The following is a 23,428-nucleotide window of genomic DNA, read 5'->3' on the forward strand; positions in this document are numbered from 1 at the left end:
CTCTTTCTTTACGGGAATTTAGAAATTTATGGCTTTTAAGTGATAGGGCACTTGAAAAAAATTGGGGTTTTTTTTGCTCTAATGCGTTTAATGTGCAAATAGTGGAACTGAGCCAGTGGTCCATCTCGAGCAGCCTGATTCTGGAGATTGCTCCATCAAGGTTTATTTCGGCTATTAGGTCTTGTGCCAGTATTTTTCTTACAAGAAGGAGTAATGATTTTTGCAAGCTGAAATTAAAGGTTTCACAAGCTGCAACTTGGAATTGGCAGCCGGGCTGCTCTGCTGGCGACTGAAATCCTGTGGCAGGGGGAAAAGAGTTAAATGAGAAAATACAGTTCTTCAATAATAGCTTCAGAAACTCCTGCTGCTAGTTAGCTCTAGAAAGCACACCTGAAATCTAGAATAAAGGTAATAATTATATAGTCAAACTATAGGCAGATAGTTACAGATGGCATACTTTTCCAGCTCATTAATGTATTCTTAAAATTGGGGATGGGGAAGTGAAATGAATGGTTTTATTTAAAGAAAAAGCAGCTCCACCACTCACAGGAACTTTAAAATTCCTTTTGGCTAGTACTGGAACATACGAGCTCTGATTTGACCTGTACTTATTCCCTGGTTTCTGGTATTTTTGCTCTGGATGAAGAGGAAACTGGAGGTTTGCTCTGTTGTGCTTTCAGAGAACAGCGGCCGCTGGGTCTGTAATCCCGGGTTGTTTTGGGCCGAGTTGCCGTAGTCCTGCAGGCTTCTCTTGTCCGGTCAGTTGTTAAACAAAATACAAGAGAAGCTTTTTCTCTGATGATGCACTTTACCAATGTAAGATATAAGTAATTTTTAATCCATTCTAAAAAGTTTCCTTGTGCGGCTGCTTTAATTGTTACTAAGACGGAGGATTTATGCATTTTTTTTCATGAACATCTGGGTTAAATTGTGAAGTTCCTTGGTCTGTTTGCTTGACATGTGAGGTGAGGTGGTTTTTGTTCTTCTGCCTGTGTTAGGTGGGAAATGTTGCTTTGTTGGGAGGTGGAATCCTAGTAGAAATGTAAAATATATATATATATATATATATATTTATTAAATTATATTTATATATATATATTTATTAAATATATATATATATATTTAAAAGGATTGTTCCCACAAATACCACATCTTCACTTTCCCCAATATAAAGAAAGATCCCAACTGGGTGGGAAAGGCACGACCTCAAAAATAGTTGGGTCTTCTAGAGTTCTCTTCCTCTCTTGGATCCTAGTTTTACATTAGTTAGAGCTCTAATATTTTCATCATTGGCCCCGTGGTTATTTTTACTGGCCTGTTAGAAGAATTTAATGGACACCGAACAACTTGGGTTGCTGAGATTGTACTGAGCGGTCCTTATCGAAAAGCAAAATTAAGCCTGTAGCTGGTAACAGACATAGGAGAAATGGAGATTGATGCGAGTTTCCTGATCTAATTTATGCTTAAACTACTGCGCTATTGAGTAGAATTGGAGAGAGGGAAACGATGTCTCATTTGTGGCTCTTTCATAGGAAAACACATTGATGCCATTTTTGTATCGCTACATTATTTTTCTGCTGAGCGAGGCCCTGCTGTATTTCCCACAGAACCTATTGGTGTTTGCAAACGGTTTACACCGGTGTAGCGTATTTCCCATGCTTTGTTTTACAAGGCATCACGTCCCTTTAGTGTGCAAAGAGCGGTTTGCGCTGTATTTGACGGGACTTAGCGCAGGGGTCTCTGCCAGGAGTCCCACAACCATCCTTGGCTCAGAAACTGGTTCTAAAATAGGTGGGTTCTGAGACAACAAACGAAATTCTGCTTTACTACTCATGTAAGCACGCACTGTAAGCAAACTAGGGCTGGACACAAAGAGACATTCATGAAGTCTTCTGCATATTGTAGCAATAGAACAAAAGCAAAGTGGGTTTATTTCTTTATGTAAATACAGATTCCAATCACAGATAAAGAAAACAACACTCCTATTTCATATCTGAGTGATTTTTTTAATGGCTTATGATCAGGTAGTTTTGTAGCCGGTGTGATTGCTGGAAAAAACAATTTTTATATGGTTTTAAGATTTCCCTATCTGATCTTTTGTTTTGCAGTGTTATGTGCCAAGAATCTCGCAAAGAAGGACTTCTTCAGTGAGTATGCCCTAACTGTATAACTTTCCGCTCTTGATTAATCGGGTTTATTTGTAGAGTGTGCGTTACTGTCGTGGCTCATCGATGTGCGCCCTTGTTCTGTGGTTCCATTCTTGCGGTAACATTGCGTTACTACATGAGTACCCCGAGTCGTACTTAGCGTAGACTCCAGAGTTAGAAACCCAAGGACTCACAAATTCTAGTTGGAATGATGAGAGCACAAGCGTGTTGCTGCTTCCAGTTCTGTGTGTGCTACCAAGAGCGTCCATCCCAAAGATGCCTCTGTTTGTAAAGCGTGCCAAGGGTACCGGTGAAACATCCCAGCGGCACAGGCTCAATATTCTGTTAAGGACTGAGTAAAAATCACAGCTTATCAGTATGCATGGGTCACTGTTAAATTAAGCACATTTAACCTTTTGTTTTTTAAAAGCTTTCACAATGTTTGGCAGGTACCAATCTGTGTGACAGAAGTTCATTATCTAATTAAGAACTCAATTCTCCATTTTGCATTTACTAAAGCAGTTTTGGGACAATGGCAGCTTCCCTTTCTTGAGGGGGGAACAAGCAGGAGCTCATGATATTGTCATCCTGGAAGCAACAAGCTCCGAAGCATGTTGTTGAACAGCACCTTTTCCCTTCCACAGGACTTCCCGACCCGTTTGCAAAAATAGTTGTTGATGGGTCGGGTCAGTGCCATTCAACTGACACTGTGAAGAACACGTTGGACCCCAAGTGGAACCAGCATTACGACCTGTGAGTTGTTCATAAAGACACGAGTCAAAAATGATTTATCTAATAAGCAGAATGCAGGGGTTACACTACATATTCATTTTGTGTTAGTGAGAAGCATCACATTTGCTGAGGAGGACTGATTTTTTGCAAGCAGAAATTACCTGTTAATGAAGGTGTTTGAATTTGGAAATATTTGGGTGTCAGGTACACAGCACAGCTGCTTAGGCTGGGCTCTGCTGGAGCAGTGCAGTCCAGCTTATACAAAAGATTGTCCTTGTTACAGTGATTTATTTCCTTCAGTTTATTAGAAACATAAATTTGACAGTTCTGTACATTAATCAGCTTGTTGCATAGCTTTTAATGAGGCTGTCTGTAGTTAAATTCATGCTGCAGCCATATCAATTTAATGTGCTGTGTGAAATCGTAGCGCAGTAATTAATTAATAACACCATTTCAGGCTTAAGCACTTCTGTATTTATAATAAAGCAGCATGACCAAGGTACTAAAATGTATCAGAATTTGTACCAAATAAAGCATAAATTCTGTGGAGTGGAAAGAGGTTATTTTTTCTAAAGTTGCTCTTCTAATATGTATTTTTCTAGATATGTGGGGAAGACAGATTCTATAACCATCAGCGTATGGAACCATAAAAAAATCCACAAGAAGCAGGGAGCTGGCTTCCTGGGGTGCGTGCGGCTCCTCTCCAACGCCATCAGCAGGCTAAAAGATACCGGATGTAAGAGCAATTCCTACCTGGTGCGATCAAGAACCTTCCGGCCTTGTATCTGCACGCAGGATTTTGATGATCTTTCCAATTCTCATTCGCAGACCAACGTTTGGATCTATGCAAACTAAACCCCACGGATACCGATGCCGTACGAGGCCAAATAGTGGGTAAGAATACTCTCAGCTAAACCTTTATCTTGTTGAGTAAATTACTATATGGACAAATGATGTATTAAAGAAAACCAAACTTGTAGTGATTAGTGCTTCTCTGCCTTTTCTGTGGTGTTTCTTCTGATTTTAATGGGATTAAATCATATAACCCGAAAAAATTTATGTTGTACTCCTACATAGGAGTTGGTTTTCTCTCAGTTGATAGTGGGAAACAACATTACTAAGAGGGAATATGTCTGGCAAAGGTTCTAATGCAGCTCTGGAAGGGTAAACGTGACTGTGAGACTGCATGTGGGCTGAGGCGACAGGCAAAGATAATCTTACATGGAAAAGAGGATCTGGAGGAATTAAAAGGAAATTTGCCAATTGCTGGTTTGATACCTTGGAATCATGCAACCCATTTCCAAATTTCAACAGGACAGCGCTAGTTTTACGACTAATTTACCCCATCTTACATCATTTTGCTGCCCTCCAACCCAAGCTTTTCATTGATAAATAAATACATTTGGCAAAATCCAAATTCTCACCGTCATGATGACATCTAGTGGTGAGCGGTTCCTTTCCAGCTGACCTTTCAGGGTCCTCATGAAACACAGATGTAAATCCTGACATTTAATACTTACAGAAATAGACTCAGCTTAAGTGTTGATGTTGTGATGCCTCCGCTTTCTCTTCTCCATTGTTAAAAAACCAATGAACTTCAGGGTTGTAGAATGAGTTTTGGTAAGTGATGTGCTCTCGAGCAGGATATAGCTTTCCTTAATATTTTCCCCTGTATAAATGTGGATTGTTCAGCTTTATGTTATTTTTAAGGGAACACTTGTTCTTTTATTATTAAGTTTCATTTGTTTGGTCTTTATTTCAGTCAGTTTACAGACGCGGGACAGAATAGGCACAGGAGGTTCCGTAGTAGACTGTAGAGGGCTTTTGGAGAATGAAGGGTAAGGATTGCTTTCTTTACACTCCATTAGAAAAATGGTTTATATGTGGAAATCATGTAATTAACACTAGAAATATTAAATACCGGTGTGACTAATATATTGTGTGGGAATATGTCTCCAGTAGTAAGGTTATAGCTGGATACTTACTTACTTGAAGTAAATAAGCTAAGCTGGGTAGGATTTGGTATTTTTGTGTTACCGGTGCTTCCAGCACTTCCATGAGAAATTTGAGGTGTGAAAACATTGAGAAAATGGCGTATCTTGTGTTAAAAGTTGCCACGTTTGAAGTAATGGAGAGAGAGAGAGCGAAACGGTGATTTCTGCATTCATGTCTCTGTGATGGAAACTCTTGAAGTTTCCCCATTTTCAGAACGGTTTATGAAGATTCCGGGCCGGGGAGGCCGCTGAGCTGCTTTATGGAGGAACCAGCACCATACACAGACACTACGGGCGCTGCTGGGGGAGGCAACTGTCGCTTCGTCGAGTCCCCCGGGCAGGATCAGCGGCTCCAGGCACAGCGACTGCGGACGCCTGAAGTCCGAGGTCACGTACAGACACCTCAGAACAGGCCCCACGGTCACCAGTCGCCTGACCTACCAGAAGGCTACGGTAAGACTTTCCAGAACTATAAACCTGGAGCTTTCCCTAAAGACTTAAGAGAAAGATTCTCCCATTTTAATAAAGAGATGCGTTTTACCTGTTAGAACATGTGGCATCCGTCTATATCTAATGGTCTGCATTTTGGAAAAGGAACTGAGCAGCGCAGATGGGACTTTGAGATTGGCTAATTAGCAGTTGGTTACGCCAGGATACACGGAGGGGTTGATGGTAAATTAAACATGAGTTTGTGGTATGATGCTGTTGCAGAACATTCACTGCTAATCTTGGCTGAGTATCTAGGGAGAACGAATGTCAAGAGCTCTTTAAACTAGAGCAGAAATGCTATTTTTTCCTTCCCCCTTGGCATGTTGTGTAGGTTTGAGCCCACATTTGAGAAAAGATCAGGAAAATATAAAAGCAACAAAGAAGCCAGTAGTACAGAGGATTAGGGAGGATAAGATTAAGGAGAATTTAAATCTCGGAAAAGAGCACACCAAATCTAGGAGTAAAGAAATCTAGTTTGGGGGTTTGGCTTGTCGCAAGATCTAAAAATAAAAATGCAAACTAAAACATACTGGTGTGTGGATTTGTGAGTTTCAGAAAGAACACTGAAGTGTGTACTCAAGTAAATTTGTGAAGAAAGTGCATAAGGACAAAGCAGCCTTTGCTGCAAGAGATCGGGTGGGATGGATCAAGGACTTTCTCGTAGCTCCGACAGAAAGCTGATGTGTGAATGGCTCTGAACAAACTGTTTATTCTCATTTATTTTCAGATGTGTAATTAGGAATAATCTTTCTTCCCTTTCCATAGAACAAAGAACAACGGTACAGGGACAGGTTTATTTTTTGCACACGCAGACTGGAGTCAGCACGTGGCATGACCCGAGGATACCAAGGTATGGATCTAGAGTTACAACGTCAGGTTCTTTTGTTTGTGTGTGTATGGCAGTGAGCTGTATCTTTAACAGCAAAAATCTACGATGTGGCCCGTCTAAATTTAAAGGGAGACCTACAAGCAGAGAAGTCATTTTGGGTCTTTCAAGTTACCTTTTCACCAAATGTTAAGAATTGCTCTTTTTGAAAGAAAGAGTTGTCTACTTGTGATTCATTTCAAACAAAAGGGAAGAAATATGTAGCCCTTCAGGAATTCCCGTTTGACACACTCTTCCTAAAATGTCCATGTGACTTTGTTTTTTGATGAAGCTACAGATTCCTGAATCTTACCTTTTTTTTTGTGTGAAAACAGTTTGGACTGCAAATTGAATTAAAAAGTGACTACTTCCTCAAAGCCATTGTTTCTTGAGTATCGAACTTTTGCTCTATTAGTGCTCACTTATATAGAACTGAAGGAGAGATTACTGGTCATCTTTAAACTTGGAGTGGTGTTGAGGTTTTTTGTGCTTTAGACCCATGATTTGCAGCTAGAAAATTTGAATCCTCCACATGATTAACTGAGTAAAGCCTCTTTAAACCTTAACCTGCAGTTAATCCAGGTCTTTGTGACTCAGGTCTGGTGCTGTTCCTTGAGGAGCTCTGAATCTGGGCTGTTCTCTGGACCACCTGCACACCAGATTCTAGAGGGAATAATACATGATAATACATGAATGTGATACAGGATATTAGAAAAATGATATAACGTGGTGTAGGCAAAAGTGTTGATAAAACCACAGTGTGTGGAAGGATATGAAAAATAAAGTTGAGAGAAAATAGGTGATGCTAGATTAGCTGGTATCATTGGGAGAACATTCACTCATGTAATTTATGTCAGGCTTGTGTGCCCAGAGCTTTGTCTCTTCAAGTGATGCTGGTTGGTCTGATAAAAGGTGCTGCTGCTTCTCACAACAAATCTTAGAGCCGGGTTTTCAGGACCAGCAACGTCAGTGGGCACAACAGTGTCTTGTGAGTCGCAGGTCGCTCTGATTTTAGCTCAAGGCGGCTTTCCTACTCCCAAGTTGCCGTGCAAAAACCTAACCTTGGCATTTAGCACAGATGGAGGCTAAAACTTGCTGTAATCAGATCTCTAAAGTACTTTCAGATGCACAGCTGATTGAAACAAATGTTTTCAAGCATAATCTCCTTTAAGGAGCCTAACAAAGGCTTGTCTGTCTGCCCCTGTATCCCCGGCTGCCTTGCGCTCCCTCTGACACTATTGGAGCCTTTGGTGTGTTTCTACCTTTTCTAAAGTTTCCCAGTTTACCCATTTATACTGATGTTGCACGGTTAGATTTAGGTAACGAAATACATAGAGGGGTGTCTCCAGCCCTGGATAAAAGATGAATCCATGCCAGCTGTCTAGAGAATACTTTGCTTAACAATAGCTTTTCTATCTAAAAATAAACTTGTTTTCCTCCTTCCTTTTCTTGCCATTCTTAGTGTTTTCCACTGCGTTGTCTGGGCTCTTAAGTGCTTTCAACTTTGTGGGTGTAAATACATCCTATGTATTGAATTCAAATACAACCTTAAAGCGAGTGACAACCTTTAGCAGCACTTAGAATGAGACCAAACATTGATCTAGGATGAAAGGGGTGAATGTGTTGGTAAAGCCTTACTCTCAGTGTTTTAGAAGTCAAATAGTTAGGATTTTAACCTTGTCTAATTAACGAGGTGATTGTTTTTAGAGGTGATTTTAGTATTTGCCTGCCTTAGCTTCTTAACTTGCTGGGGCCTTTGGAGACCCAATGGATGGTGCATAGGCCTGTGCTTAATTGTTTGGTTTTCTGCGCGTGGATCACATTAGTGTTAACGGGATTTTTTGTGTGAAATTTTTGCTATGAAAAAATGTCTTTTCCTCTTTTTCCAGCCCTCAGAAGCCCTGTCATCACCTAAATGATCCTGAAGTTGCAAATTCAAGTTATTTTTAAACTATATGGATTTGGTGCTTGCAAAGCCTTTCAAACACAGGAAATGGTTTTGTTTGTTTTTCTTCTTAGAGACCTTAACAGTGTGAATTGTGATGAACTGGGACCTTTGCCTCCAGGTTGGGAAGTTCGAAGTACAGTTTCGGGAAGGATATATTTTGTAGATCACAACAACAGAACCACACAATTCACAGATCCACGGCTACATCACATCATGAAGTAAGAACCTTGCTTCAACCTTTTATTTTTGTCCAATTTTAACTATAGTTTGAGCGTCAGGAGGGGCTGAAAAACAGCACGATAACGATATTGGGGAACAGATGCAACCAGTGCTCTAGTCAGAGCCTGAGCGTTTGTTCTCAGTGCTGGTTTTATCTAAACCCTTTTGCAGAGACTCTTCAAAAACGTTTTTACTATGCTTTGCAGGCTCAGGTTTGAGGGAGGGCTTCCTTATTTCAGCACAACGCTGATCTCTTTAAACTGGTTTGACACAACTGCCCCAAGCTGTGCTGGAGTGAACATACATTGTGGAAATGCTGGGCTGTGGGGCCGAGGCTCTGCCAGGCGCTTCCACAACCATCAGCTCCTGCCTCTCTGGATCAGCAGTTCTAGTTCAGTGCTGGACCCCAACTGGCTTTGTCGAGCTCCAGACAACACGAATATCAAGCCAGCTGGAGTCTGGTGCTGTGCACAGCTGGCTCGGGTTTAGCAGAATTTAATAAGCTCAAGCTCTGCATCCTGCAAAGGCAGCTGAACTGTTGGAGAAGCAGCCCTGGAGCAGCCTGGCAGTGCTTCTTGTGCCCAAGATCAGACTTTTTTCCTGGCACTGGCTTATCTGTGCTTGACGCCAGCTGGGGAATCTTTGTATCAAAAAATAATTTCTCCACAAGCCAAATAAAGCACTGATTGATAAATATAGTTGAATGTATGAAGCTGGAGCTATTTGGGACAAGTACATCTTTCTCTTTTAATAACCATAGGTGCAGTACTTCCACTGTGTCAAGAATCCCCAGCGTTATTTTGCATGGAGCTGGAATAAAATCCATGACAGCTGTTAGATGGTTCCACTTAGGAAGCTGCTGTTTGTTTCATTAGAGGTCTCTCTCTGTGTTCTGCTCTTGGAAGTTGTCTCCGAATGGGGGAAACACCGCAGAAACTTTTTAATTACTGCTCAGTCAGCATTCAGTGATTGTATTCCACAGCCTTCTCACAATCACAGAATCCCAGAGTGTCAGGGGTTGAAGGGCCCTGGCAAGCTCATGCAGTGCAATCCCCCCATGGAGCAGGAACACCCAGATGAGGTTTCACAGGAAGGTGTCCAGGTGGGTTGGAATGTCTGCACAGAAGGAGACTCCACAACCCCCCTGGGCAGCCTGGGCCAGGCTCTGCCACCCTCACTGGGAACAAGTTTCTTCTCAAATTTAAGTGGAACCTGTTGTGTTCCAGTTTGAACTCATTACCCCTTGTCCTGTCACTGGTTGTGACTGAGAAGAGCCTGGCTCCATCCTCCTGACACTCCCCCTTTATATATCTGTAAACATGAATGAGTCCCCCCTCAGTCTCCTCTTGCCCAGCTCCAGAGCCCCAGCTCCCTCAGCCTTTCCTCACACGGGAGATGCTCCACTCCCTTCAGCATCTTCATTGCCCTGCGCTGGACTCTCTCCAGCAGTTCTCTGTCCTGCTGGAACTGAGGGGCCACAACTGGACACAATATTCCAGATTCCAATGTATTGCCATATAAAAATTGAAATTAAAAATGTCGAAACTCTTTATTGTAAATATATGTTTCTACATCCCTGAATACAGGGTAACGATGCTGTGGAACTTACCCAGCTAAATGTGCATTTCACTGCAGGTTCCTCTTAGAGAAGCTTGATCGGTTCTTCCATCGTTGTTTTACATATTCCTTTTGATTATGCTTCTCGAATAAATATGTTACTTCCCTTTCAAAGCCATCAATGCCAGCTGAAAGAGCCCAGCCAGCAGGCTCTGCCAGCTCCGAACGAGGGCTCGCTGGAAGACGGCGAGGAGTTGCCTGCACAAAGATATGAAAGAGACCTGGTACAAAAGTTGAAAGTTCTTCGACATGAGCTCTCTCTTCAGCAACCACAAGCTGGTCACTGTCGCATCGAAGTATCCAGAGAGGAAATATTTGAGGTATTTGATTGACTTGTCACTACTAATAGCAGCTTTTGTCACTCAATAGTTAAGTAAAACTGATCTTGAATTATAGCAGCTCTGCTTCATGAGGGAGGCAGTGAATATGACCAAGTATTAACGGAGCCGTGCTTGGAATTTGCTTTAGATTAGCACGTTAGCAGAATAATGTCTTGTGTAGCTGAGTAACTATGTATTACAGTAATGTATCTTAGTAGACTCAATTACAGAAAGGAAATAAAATGTCTGATTGTAAAAAATACACCTGTAGGAATCCTACCGTCAGATAATGAAGATGAGGCCAAAGGACTTGAAAAAGAGGCTTATGGTGAAATTTCGAGGAGAGGAAGGCCTGGATTATGGAGGAGTAGCAAGGTGAGATTTTGGGGGGTTGTCTGACACCTTTGAACTGTAAAATTATCCTTAAAGCAACCCATGGCTGATATAATTCCCTTTCAAATTATCTGTTAATGGTGTGTGTAAGTTATTTGTGGTCTAGTGTATAGGTAGTGGTTGTAGCTTCAGTGTTCACATCATGGTAGATTGGAATGTGGAAATGTGATTTATCAGTTGTCCCGCAGCCCTCCTGTTGCCAAAGGCTCACACTACATCACTTGGCACAAATTGTGTTTGTAAACATTACTGGAACTAAGGCAAGATCGAGGTGTTTCTGTTTCGACTCTTCCCCATAGGTACTCTGGGTTCATCACCAGTACCCGCTGAGTGTAAAAGGCTTGTTCAGGTTTGGTTATTGATCCTATTGGAGAAAGTGCTGATCCCAACAATAGGCTCCACTCTCATGAGTGAAAGTGCGATCTGCTCAAATTGTGAGATCTTTCGAGAAGCGTATAGACTATGGAGCAAAACCCAAATCACAGTCAAGTTTTGTTAAATACACCTGTCTGATTTCCAGTGAATGGATTGTGAAAGAGGCTCCTTTTTGTTATGTCTCAGCCACATTCAGGAGAGTCCTCTGGTCTGTTGGAGCAGGAATGGAAATGACCTGATCCTAAAGAAAGGCTAAAAGTTTAGAGGTGATTTGCCTCCCTCTTAATAATAATTCCCTGTGGGTCATATCAGATCTGAAGTCGATTGTAACTTCAGTGATTTCTCAGTCCACAAAAGCTGCATCACCCACTGAGGTCTCTTTTAGGAACCCATCGCTGGACGAAGGAGAGAAGTTGAAACATTCTGAGCTGCTTTACCTGAGACAACCTTGAGTGTCTCTGCTGTTGACATCCCATTGCCCTGATGGTTTTCATAATTGGTTTTCATAATTGCCCCTTTGCTGCAACAGACTCTTTTCACTTTGAAGCATTAAAGTTGATAGCTCCCTCTGAATATTTTGGACCTGGGATGGGTTTCCAAATTTAATAATCGTGGGGTATTCGTCGTGATGAGTTGGGAGGTCAGAAACAGCTTGAGTTCCATTCCAGTCCTTGTATGTTACTGAGGTGAGAGAATTTACCTGACCCCCTCTTTTAATGCATTTGGTCTCTCTGCCCCTTCTGGGCTGCCTGCTGAAAGCAGAGATTCCCTAGTCATCAAGCATTTGCAGAACAGCTTTTCTAAAGACCTTCAGTGACTGAACCGATTTTAAACAGCAAATTTTGTGAACATTTCTTTATACTGCACGGGTGGCACAGGAGTGAGTCTCTCAGTCTCCAAAAAACAGGACTCTGTACAAAGGCAGGATGTTTCTGGAAGTGGGTCTTGTTCAGACTCAAGTTGTTGATGGCTTGTCTAACAGCTTGTTAGTTAACCCCTTCAGTACTTCTAAACTTAAACAAGTCTGTCTGTGGGGGGAGTGTGACACTTTAGAGGTTTTTAAGCGTACCTTCTTGGTCTGCAAATGGAGGGCAGGACAAGGTGATCTGATTTTGAAACAAGTATTTCGTATCTGCTGACTGGTTTGATTCACAGTGACTGTGTTGTCTGAAACTTAAGTGGAAGTTGCACCCTGCTAAAATACTTTCTCTTTTTTCAGAGAATGGTTGTACTTGCTGTGCCATGAAATGTTAAATCCCTATTACGGACTCTTCCAGTACTCCACAGATAATATTTACATGCTGCAAATCAACCCAGACTCTTCTATCAATCCTGTAAGTGTTAACTTCTGAGCAACATACCTGCTTTAACAGACGTTCCCTGCAGCTTTTGTCAGAGCTGTTCTTCCGTGACAAGAGCATAACCTGATGGGTGAAGCAGAAAGTGTTAATGAGTCTTCCGTTGATGCAGTATGGAGCAGAGAGGTTTGTTCAGAAATGACGAACACAAGAGAGGAGATATCCTTTGATAAACATCTGATTCCTCTGAGGCTCCTCGGATTCTGACATGATGTCCAGGAGTGAAATGCATCATTGCGGGCGGTTGTGTGAGCAGCATCGTGTCCTGAGCATCTTCCCCCGGTGGCTGTCGGACCTTGTGTGCCCTTTCTCAATAAGCTGCTGTGTTCGTTTGTTGGGTTTTTTTTCTCCTCACTGGAGGATTTGTATTGATGCAGACACTAAAAGGAGCCACAATTCTCTATTATTACAGGGGTATTTTTCCTGAGATGACATTTCCTGACATTTACTCTGTAAGACAGAGGGAGACAAATGGGAAGAATCTCAGCCATAGGACTTAGGCCTCAGTTTTCAAAAATCAGTTTGTAAGCAACATGGAGGGAGCGAGCACATGGCCTGCTTCCTCAGGAGCAAAAAGGTTTTGATGGTCAAACAAACGATAAACTAATTTGTTTGGAACTGTCATATCTTGGATTCTGAGGGATTTGTGTGGTTTTTCGTTTCAGGAGTTTTGCGCTTTGAGAGGTCTAGAGCACTTGTATCCAATGTATTGGTTAGGTGATGCGCAGAGACTTGTTTGAGGCATTTACTCATTAAACGCTTCTGTTCTTGGTTATGCCATGAGGAAGAACGGTGGCTCCTCTTGCCCAGAGGGTTGCAGGAAACGTGACCGAACATACAACTGATGGTGTAGATGTAACCACAAGATGTCAGTGTCTTCCCACTCCCTGATTTTTTTCTCCCCTCCCTTCAGGACCATTTGTCTTATTTCCATTTTGTTGGTCGGATAATGGGTTTGGCTGTGTTCCATGGACACTATATCAACGGGGGTTTCACGGTTCCCTTTTACAAACAGCTTCTGGGGAAACCCATTCAGCTCTCCGATCTGGAATCTGTTGACCCAGAATTACACAAAAGTTTAGTCTGGATTTTGTAAGTACTGTATTTATATATTACCTCGCTGTAGAGAGGATGGGGTAGAGTATGTTGGCAATAGTGAGATAAAGCTTTATAGAAAATGTTTGCCAAAATCTTGTAATGGGGGAGATATGTACAAAATGATTAAACTGTTGTTTCTTTGTCAAAAAGCTCAAGGTACTTGAGGAAAAGTTCTCATTGCAAACTCTGTGTTAACTCTCCTTGCAGCAGAGTAGATATTAAATAGTTGAACATTGCGTGGGTGTGGTAGAATATCACAGTATCAAAATCCAAAGTCAGGACAGAGTTCTGAGGGAACGAACAGCTTTGTTCAAAAGAAAACTAATGTGGATTAAAATGGAAATAAATAGAAGTCATTTGGGCCTCTGTACTCTTAGAGTTCAGGAAAAAATCCAACACGCAGTGTAGCTTGGAGACTCCTCAGCACCGCTTTGCATTATCTCAGGGGGTTTTTTTATTAAATGCTCTTTTGAATTTTATATTTAAAGTTACCTGGTCTCTTCCATGCTTCACACCAATACGCGACAGCAGATCAGTTTATTGCTCTGTGTCTGTACATACATGTGTGCGTGTTTGTGTATGCAGGGTTTCGTTATTTCTTCCTTATCCTGAGTAATACTAGAATTAGAATAGTGAGGCTGAGATATCTGGTCGGGCTCTTCAGGATGCATTAAGCTACACAGAAATCGGTGATCGTGGAAATGTTCCTCTAGTGGTGTGAAAGGCAGGTGGTGAGTTACGACGCTTATCCCGAAGGCTAAATGTTCAAATAACAAACTGTCAGCATCACCACTGAGAGTTATCAGAATATCAAACCCAGCAGGTTTACCCTCTGTCTTTGTGTTGCCAGAGAGAACGATATCACCCCGGTTCTGGACCATACATTCTGTGTGGAACACAATGCTTTTGGGCGGATTTTACAGCATGAACTCAAACCAAACGGCAGGAATATCCCAGTGACAGAAGAGAACAAGAAAGAATATGTCAGGTATTGCAGAACAAAAATATACCCTGCAAATGCAGCGGAAAGAAAATAGTAAAGAGATTAATTTTTTTTTAATCTAGTGGAGCTAATGAAGTAAGTATTTGGGGGGGAAATACTTGAGTCATAAATGACATGAGCATTTTCACACAATGTTCTATTGTAAGACCTGGGAAGATGAAGCTGTGAATTGTACTTTGTTTTTTCTAACCATAATTAATTGTTGATGGAAAAAGGAACTGATAAGCACTTCTTTCATAATACAAACTGTGTGTATTAAAACAAGTTCCTCTGTCAAACGAGCACTTTCCAGCACTGCTGTAAAAAGCCCAGTCCTATCTAGCTCATCATCCCTGACGTTTTCTTTTCCCCATGCAGGTTGTATGTAAACTGGCGATTTATGAGAGGAATAGAGGCGCAGTTCCTGGCTCTGCAGAAAGGTTTTAATGAACTTATTCCTCAACATCTCCTTAAGCCTTTCGACCAGAAGGAACTTGAGGTATATGTCTTACCCACATGCAATATTGTTTCGTAATTTGTCTGATCCACAGTCAAGCACTGATTTAAAACAAAACAAACCAACAAAACTAATTCCAACGTACATACCAGAAAGCTGCGTATTTGTTTAACCAAACCCCTTTTTTGTTTATTCTAGACATTCTTTAGGTTAACGTTATTGAGAGGGCCACTTAAACGGGGCAAGGCAAATACAGCGTGTTGTCTGACGAAGGACTGATGCTTGCAGCAGGTGGTCCGGGCAGGGAGGGAGTGCTGCACATTTTGGAACTGTTGGCAAGACCTTACATGTTTTCTGCCCCAGAACTTGTGTTTTTCAATAACTCTCTTCCTACATGGCTGTTTCTGTATGCGCAGGGACTAAAATAGAAGTGTAAAGCATACAGAAAAGAAATTAATATGTCTTCTCATTTAATCCTGAGATGCAAAATGCTAGCCCTTAAAATAATTCCCATTGTAGCAGTTTTTCTCCTGTTTTTGCCTTTTTAAATAAATAAGGTAACCTGTGGAGTACGGACCGTTTGTGGTGTTGGAAGCGCTAGCTGCATGCTGGTCATCCATGCGCGCTAATTAATCCCATGAAGTTATTGCATTCCGTTTGCCAGCTGCTTGAAAAGGCAGATTAAAAATCCATTAAATATTTCAATACTGTCTGCGTCAGAACAGTCGCAACTGTGCTAATAATGTAAATGAGTGCAAGTGGGTGCCGTCTTGGTGGCACAAAAAGGCAGCTGCTAAGTAGTAACTCTCAGAAATGTGAGCCTCAATATGGAATATTAAGGGAAATTTAGAACATGACGCGCATTTTGTCTTGAGTTCTCTTTATGCCATTGATTTGTCATTGCCAGGGCAGGTTGTTAGATTCATGGCCAGCAGTGACTTTCTTTTACATTGTTTTGCAACCTGGTGTCATCTGGAGAAGAGATTGAAGTAACATGTCTGGTGTGTGTCAGAGCCTCTCCAAATGACATCAGGAAACAGATAAAAAGCTTCTGTGTCTTGTTGGGGGTTATGGAACAACAAACCAACTAGGAGGTTGCCATAAACCCAGCAAGATTCTGTCGTAGTCGGTGTTGGCACCTCTAGGACAGACCTGCATCAGGACAGCGATGTTGTGTAGTGTGGTAGAAGTCATCGCATCTTCCCACCCTGTGCTGTGCCCTCATCATGATGCGCTGTCCTTCTCAGGTAGGACAGATTTAACAAAGCAGCTCTCAAATGGGCTGTTGACTCTAGTTTCTGGTGAAAATTCTACTTCTTGGAAATATACTCCTTGGCCTCAGTTTCATGACGGTGTAACTGGAGAGATTTACTGCCTCTTCTAAAGTTTTGGAGTGTTACCATGCATCAAAAAGGTGGTTCAAGCACATAAAGAATGCTGGGCTTCGTGACATCGTTGGATGTATGTTTTTATAGCTGCAAACCTGAAATGACCCTGAACGTTAAAGCATTTTTCTAATCCTTTAACAGCTGATCATCGGAGGCCTGGATAAGATAGACCTGAACGACTGGAAGTCAAACACGCGTCTAAAGCACTGCATGGCAGACAGCAATATTGTCAAGTGGTTCTGGCAAGCGGTGGAAACGTTTGACGAAGAAAGAAGGGCAAGGCTGCTGCAGTTTGTGACGGGCTCGACGCGTGTCCCACTTCAAGGTTTCAAGGCTTTACAAGGTGACTGATGTGGAGGCCGAGTTAATCTGTGGTGGGCGACAGAGATAACAATCATGTGGTACTTACCCTCTTGTAAAATATCAGCGTATTACTGGGTAACTCAAGCACTTACAAACTTTAGATCCCAGGAGCAGTTTTTCATTTGTCAGCGGCTCTGCTGATGGTGAACACACTTCAGCCGTTGCTGATAGTGAGAGAAGCTGGTAAATCTGTCATCGTGTTGCACGTTGACTGGTGTCAATATGAGCTTATCAGTCTCCTCCAGCTCTGTGGACTGATGTTAAAATCACTGCATGCAAGCACACACATGATTATAGAGCTGACCGAACAGCTTTTCCACATGAAAATTGTATTTCCTTCATTGTTTGGGAACAAACCATTAGACTTAAAAACCAATTTTTAATCAGAAAAGGTGGCAGTGTCCTAGACTGTTGTGATTCTCCTGGTAACGTTCCATCCGTTGGCTGATGGTAAACCGATGTTCAAAATTAAAATACACCGTTCAGTTTTACAATGAAAACCTTCTTGCGCTTAAGTCTTTACATTTTTAAAGGTGCAGCTTTGCTAAAATAAAATCTAGCAGACAGAAAGGGACCTGGGGGTACTAATTGACAGGAAGCTCAACATGAGCCAACAGTGTGCCCAGGTGGCCAAGAAGGCCAACGGTATCCTGTCCTGTATCAAAAACAGCGTGGTCAGCAGGACAAGGGCAGTGATCCTTCCCCTGTGCTCTGCATTGGGGAGGCCACACCTGGAGTATTGTGTTCAGTTCTGGGCTCCTCAGGTCAGGAAAGAGATTGAAGTGCTGGAGTGGGTCCAGAGAAGAGCAACACGATTGGTGAAGGGACTTGAACACAAGCCCTATGAGGAGAGGCTGAGGGAGCTGGGCTTGTTTAGTCTAGAGAAGAGGAGGCTTAGAGGTGAGCTCATCACTCTCTAGAACTACCTGAAGGGCAGTTCTAGCCAGGTGGGGATTGGTCTCTTCTCCCAGGCAGTCAGCAATAGGACAAGGGGGCATGGGCTTAAACTCTACCAGGGGAAATTTAGGCTGGATATTAGAAATAAATTCTTTACAGAGAGAGTGATCAGGCATTGGAATGGCTGCCCAGGGAGGTAGTGGACTCGCCGTCCCTAGAGGTTTTTAAACTGAGATTGGACATGGCACTTAGTGCCATGATCTAGTAAACGGACTAGAGTTGGACCAAGGGTTGGACTCGATGATCTCTGAGGTCTTTTCCAACCCAGTCGATTCTGTGATTCTGTGATTCTAGCAGCTTTCCAAAATACTGTAAATTCACTGTCATGAACAGCCCTGTTGCTTCTGCCACCCCTTCACCAGCTGCAAATTTGATGTAGAGAGTTAACCTGTGACATGTTCGCAGCTGGAACTGTGATTTTTCTCTCTTGCCTTTCTATGAGGAGCAAAACCTGTGTGCGTGAGTGATGGTTTGGTGAAGTGCATTAACTAGAATGTCTGTCTGTAAGGTTCTACAGGCGCTGCAGGACCCAGACTGTTTACCATCCATTTAATAGATGCAAACACAGACAACCTTCCAAAAGCCCACACTTGGTAAGATGCAAACATTGTGCATGGCAGTGCTCGCTTTCCCTTTGTGTTGCTTTAAAGGAGTCATCCCTGTTGGCCCTGGCTATGGATTAGCCCTGGGGTACGCAGAGATGACTCCCACGTGTCCTTTGCTAACTTGGAAACATCTGTACTCCACAGCCAGCAAAATAATCAACTTCTCTTCTTATAGCTTGTCTCCTGTACTATCTGTGGTTTTCATTTAGCCCAGAGTTGATTTTTCCGGCCAGTGAGATGTTTGTAAGTGTATTTCTACATGTTCAGCAAAGGTATTCACCGAGAAATGACTCACAGCAGTGAGTCCTCACGCAGGATTACAGAGAATAGTTTTCAGATGTAAAATGCAGGAGAAATGCGCTATTGGTACAGTACGGGCACAGAGCTCAGCTCCGGTACGGAAGTCTCGCTCTATCAGAGGCAGGAAATCACTTCAGCAGTGGCACATGTTGTCTGCAGGCAGAGCAGCGAGTGAGCCGGCTGCTGTCTCGCTTTATTCACACGTCTCCTGCCTCTGCCACCTGCCTCCTCCTCCCTATTAAGTTCCTATTCCTGCTGCAGACGTGCAGTTGTTTTTTATCTTGTCTCCTTCAGCCGCTGAAGTGGCTGAGGCTTTCTTTGATTTATTTTTTTTTACAAATTCTATCTATATTATTCGTAGCTTATCTCTATTTTTTCCCCCAATACATATTTCAGATTCATGTGCTGCAATGTCTTGTTATTTTACCTCCAGCTTTAACCGGATTGACATTCCGCCTTATGAGTCGTACGAGAAGCTTTATGAGAAGCTGCTGACAGCTGTGGAAGAGACATGTGGGTTTGCTGTGGAGTGAAAAAGCAACCAAAGGAAACAGATGCTAGCTCATGAACCACCAAATAAAAAGCTAGAAGAAGCTTGCTGTGAACTTCCTGCTAAGCTGTCTGAAGCATCGGAACTCTGGACAACTTAGAGACGGGGCTGTTGCCCTTGCGCCGCTGGTGGATGAGGGTGGGGGTAGGGGCTTTTGTTGGTGGTTTCCAACTCTTTTTTTGTTCGGTTTTGGTTTTCTCCCTTTTGTTACAATAACCCCTTCCCTCTTCTTCCATCCCCCATAAAACGAAATGCAGCCAAGTTCAGCATTTGGCTTTGGTTACACAGGATATTCTGCTAGATTTGTAACACATATTGTGATAGGGTCAGTGACCTGTGGGGGTTTTTTTTTTAATAGGAGAATCAAAATGTAATTGAGAATGAGCTGGATTTGCTGAGGACTTGCAGCTGGTAGCAGTACCTGGTTGGTCTGTCTTAACTCAAGCTTGAGCCCTCGTCGAGTCCGGCGGGTGCAGAGTGTCTGACTGGCACTGGAATTTGCATTGCACATTTTAAACAGCGGTTCAAAGAGTAAACTTCTAGCAGAAAGTACCTCCACACGAACATGTAACTGAAAGGTAAAGAAATCCAAGCTCTGCCTTAGCAGGAAGCTCCCAGTGGAAGCTGTGGCTCACATTGAGAAAAGTGAAGGAATCTGGGACAGCTCAAACGGTATTGTGTGATTTCTTTTTGGTTGTCCTGGCTGAAATCTAATTGTTTTGCACATGAAAATGATTATTTCCTCCTGCAGAATTACTTTCCATAGTTCATTCAGATGTAAGTACCTTGCGGAGAAGCCTCGTGAGGAGGAGACAGAGGATAAAAATCTGTTCAGTCCCAAAGCTGTGATTTCTGTGCCACTGTTTTACCTGAGGTTGGTTTGTGTGACTTCACATTGTAAGACGCTCATGGAAATCGCCAAAAGCTGAGTTAACAGAGCAGAATTCTGAAGTTTTTGGCCTTGGGAAAGGTTTATTTGGAGGTTGAGGTAAAAGGGTAAGTATACAGTGAGTACGTTTTTAAATGTTACGGAAAGCTATTGGAAGAATTTATGACTTCAGTTCTGTAGGGATGAAAATTTCTCCAGAGGGCCATATAAGGCTATTTTTTCAAATATCCGAAACTAATATTAAAAGGTTTGTTCTCTAACACATCGCTAAAACAACTTCCCAGGGGAAACAAAAGCAAATCAAATACCTGAATCACTAACATTTTCTCCAGTTTGCACACCATGATGAGACAGTATTCTAACAAATAACGCAGCTTTGGAAAGACCCAGTTACCTATCAAACGTGTCTAAACTTAAGTAAAGCAGACTTACTTGTATAGGATTTTTTTCTTTGGCAAGCCTGATTTTTAGAGAGATCCATTACTGAAACCTCTAACAGATGTGGTGTTTATGGAATAGTGCATTGAAATTCAGCTGTGGCTAAGAGGTTGTTCGTAGAAGATGTCTACTGGAATACTTCTATTTTGTCTTTTTTTTGATTGAATTTGACAATAGCTTTAAACTGTGATAGGACAGAAAGTAGACATTTGTCAAAGCCCTAGTGTCTTTCTCTGTTTCCTTTGTGGTTTTCCTTTTCCCATTGACCATAATTCTTGTGATTTGTTGTTGGGAGTAAGGACTGCATCGGAGGTGTAAAATTGTACCATATTGCATTGCACGGGGTGGCTAAAGATGCTCATCCTGCAAGACTGTCCAGGAGAGGCGGATTTAGACCCACGTTCTGTAGGAATCTTCTGGCACTTGGGGACCAGTTTCTGCAGTGCTGGTTGTTGGGATGTCAATGAAACTTCGTGAATGTTTTGCAGAAGAGAGAGGAAACGCAACTGTCTGCAGAGGAGCATCTCTACGGTGTCGGGCCGAGTAGCAGAATCCCCACAGCCCCGGCTTTTTGAAGTGGCTGTGAAGTCGTACCCATTCACAGTGTGTATCTCATCCTTTCAGTACGTTTGAATGTGCAATAAACCAGTCAGATGGGGGTGGGGGGGGAAAGGCAAAATGGATTATTGCCCAAAAGCTTTGCATGCAGTCTCATGTGGACTTTTCACTAAAAGAGTTTGAAAGAAACATGAAAAATATACTAAAGCCCACTACTAAGGGAAATCCTGTCACGCAAGCTCTACATGCAGCACAGCTGGCTCAGTAAACACCAGGTGAGGTGAAGGTAAAGGCCCTTGATTTGGAGATCTGTAGGTCAAGTAGCTTCATGTCAGCGACACAGTTGGCATGTGATAGTTCCTGATGTCTTTGCTAGGTCAGTGTTTGATTGAATGCACAAAATAAGAATAAGCAAGGCGTGTTGTTTTGAAAAGTCCGTCTGTTTTTTGCTGTATTTAAAAGCCCTTGTCAAGGTACCTCCTCCGTGCTGACAGTAACAAGAATAGGGCGCTGTCATTTGAATTATTTCAGTTCTCTTTTAAAACAGCTTCACCACCTCTCCCATTGCGTTGTCTTTGCAAATTTGTGCCACTTCAGTGACGATGAAGACATTTTTTGTATTGTTCTGTACACGCATTTGAGGCAGGCCTTAAAGCTGGCGGGATGGATGGATGGATGGAGGAAAGTAAAGAGGGGAAGCGATGGCTGGTCCTTCCCGGGGCTGGTTTCCAGGCCGGGGAAGGATGAAACGCAAACTTGGCTGGAGCCGGTGACCCTCGGAGGTCTCGGGAGCTGTTGGGATTAACCTCCACTGTTGGAATTTGGATGTTTGTTCCCACTCGCTCTGCCAGCACTTGAACTGGTTGTTAACTTCTCAAACTTGCCCAAAGAATTACCATCGAGTCTGGTGTCCGTTTTGTCATTACACGTTCCACCTTGTAACGCGGAGACTCTTGGATCTGAAGGAAACGCAAGGTACGGCGTTGTCTTTTGTTCCTGTCCTAAAGGCAAACCCAAAGCTGGTCCGTCGGCACAGAGCTCCCGTGCTCGCCCTGATCCTGCTCATCAGCCTGTCCTACCTGCTCAGGGATGTAGGAAACCACCACTTTGCCCGTGTTGTAAATCGGGAAGAAATGAGAACATTCTAGGAACGTTAGCGTTAGCTTGGGCATTATGTTAGACGAGACCCCGCTTCACAAAAAGGCTGCTCGAAGCTCCAGGTGGTGAAATCGGCGTTAGCTCAGCAGTTCTGTACTCGTTCAGGTCGAGGTGGTTATAAAATCCAACAGATTTTGTAAATTAATGATCCAGCCATGGGCCCTCTGGAGCCGCTGCCCAGGTCCGGGGCCGCGTGGCACAGCAAGTTCCCACAAACACAGTATGGATCTGGTTTTAATTTGTTACCTTTTTTTTGTTCCTCAACCACTTTATAATGTATTTTTTTAATTTATTATTTTGTAATGTCATGTTTAAGTATTGCTGCTATCCTTGTTATTCTTCCCACTGTTTTTATTGCAGATTTATTTTGTGAAAGTTGTACACTAATGTTTCATTTTATGTCTAAATCAAAGTATTTAAAGAAATACTAGTTCTATTTAATGTGGTTATGGAACCAGCTGGAATAAACAGTGATTGTATAGTAGGCTGGACCCAGGAGGTCATTTTCATTTTTGTTACATATGCAATAAACTCACAACTTTAAACTCTTGGTATCCACCGTTTTGTTTGTTAAAATATTGATGGAAGTCACAGAAAAACTGATACACTTATAATTAAGGAGTGTGGTGGTGCTGTGCGCAGCCAAGGATGGGGTGGAGGAGAGAGGCAGCAACGGCAGGAAAATATTGCTGTCAAAAATTCTGCGGCTTTACAAAATACCGAGTAAGATTAAATAAAAGATGATAATAATGGTGTGTTTGACAGGCAGAACTCAATGTGATGAAGTCATCCAGGTGTTGGCGGTGACCGGTTGTTTTCTCACCGATGCCATTGGAGAGGCAGCAGCTCTGCGGGACCGCGCTCGTGGGAGGTCACTTGGTGCTCACGGTGTGGAAACACCCCCGACTTAACAGATTTGTATGGGCTGCCCTGGCAGAAATCCTCCTCTCCATGTAAAACACTTTATTTCATTCACTCTTTAACCGATTAGTTACCAGCATTAATCCTTTTCCCTTCTCACCTTAGTACTACTTTTGTTTAGTTTTTTTTCCAAAACCTCTGTTTTCAGGAATGAAATTATAATCCCCTCCTCAATCAGAGCTGGAGAAAGATTAATTAATGCTGATGAATCTCAGCTTTCCTATTTGTTATTTTTCCTAATTAATAGTGGTTTTCAAGTGGGGGCAGATGATCTGAGGACGATCAGTGCTTGGTATCAGGTGTGCGC

At 42.5% G+C, this 23,428-nt stretch overlaps 1 protein-coding gene across 7 annotated transcripts in view; it reads left to right on the forward strand.

Annotated features, from left to right (window-relative positions):
- The window catches only part of SMURF1 (SMAD specific E3 ubiquitin protein ligase 1), a 45,542-nt gene extending 22,797 nt beyond the window's left edge, over positions 1-22,745 (forward strand). For 2 of the 7 annotated variants that reach the window (XM_065031408.1, XM_065031403.1), the window contains exons 2-18: positions 2,109-2,147; positions 2,792-2,900; positions 3,482-3,615; positions 3,708-3,773; positions 4,642-4,717; positions 5,073-5,326; positions 6,128-6,212; positions 8,247-8,393; positions 10,127-10,331; positions 10,603-10,706; positions 12,319-12,433; positions 13,371-13,549; positions 14,406-14,543; positions 14,916-15,036; positions 16,524-16,725; positions 18,211-18,295; positions 19,041-22,745. In XM_065031408.1, coding sequence (XP_064887480.1) covers positions 2,109-2,147; positions 2,792-2,900; positions 3,482-3,615; positions 3,708-3,773; positions 4,642-4,717; positions 5,073-5,326; positions 6,128-6,212; positions 8,247-8,393; positions 10,127-10,331; positions 10,603-10,706; positions 12,319-12,433; positions 13,371-13,549; positions 14,406-14,543; positions 14,916-15,036; positions 16,524-16,725; positions 18,211-18,295; positions 19,041-19,140 — 2,159 coding nt within the window. In that variant the 3' untranslated portion in view covers positions 19,141-22,745. The remainder of the gene's footprint in view (positions 1-2,108; positions 2,148-2,791; positions 2,901-3,481; positions 3,616-3,707; positions 3,774-4,641; positions 4,718-5,072; positions 5,327-6,127; positions 6,213-8,246; positions 8,394-10,126; positions 10,332-10,602; positions 10,707-12,318; positions 12,434-13,370; positions 13,550-14,405; positions 14,544-14,915; positions 15,037-16,523; positions 16,726-18,210; positions 18,296-19,040) is intronic. The other 5 variants (XM_065031409.1, XM_065031406.1, XR_010466392.1 and 2 more) reach the window with 4 other exon arrangements.
- Positions 22,746-23,428: the final 683 nt, after the last annotated feature.

Source organism: Columba livia, chromosome 15 (genome assembly GCF_036013475.1).
Source record: "Columba livia isolate bColLiv1 breed racing homer chromosome 15, bColLiv1.pat.W.v2, whole genome shotgun sequence".
NCBI lineage: Eukaryota > Metazoa > Chordata > Aves > Columbiformes > Columbidae > Columba > Columba livia.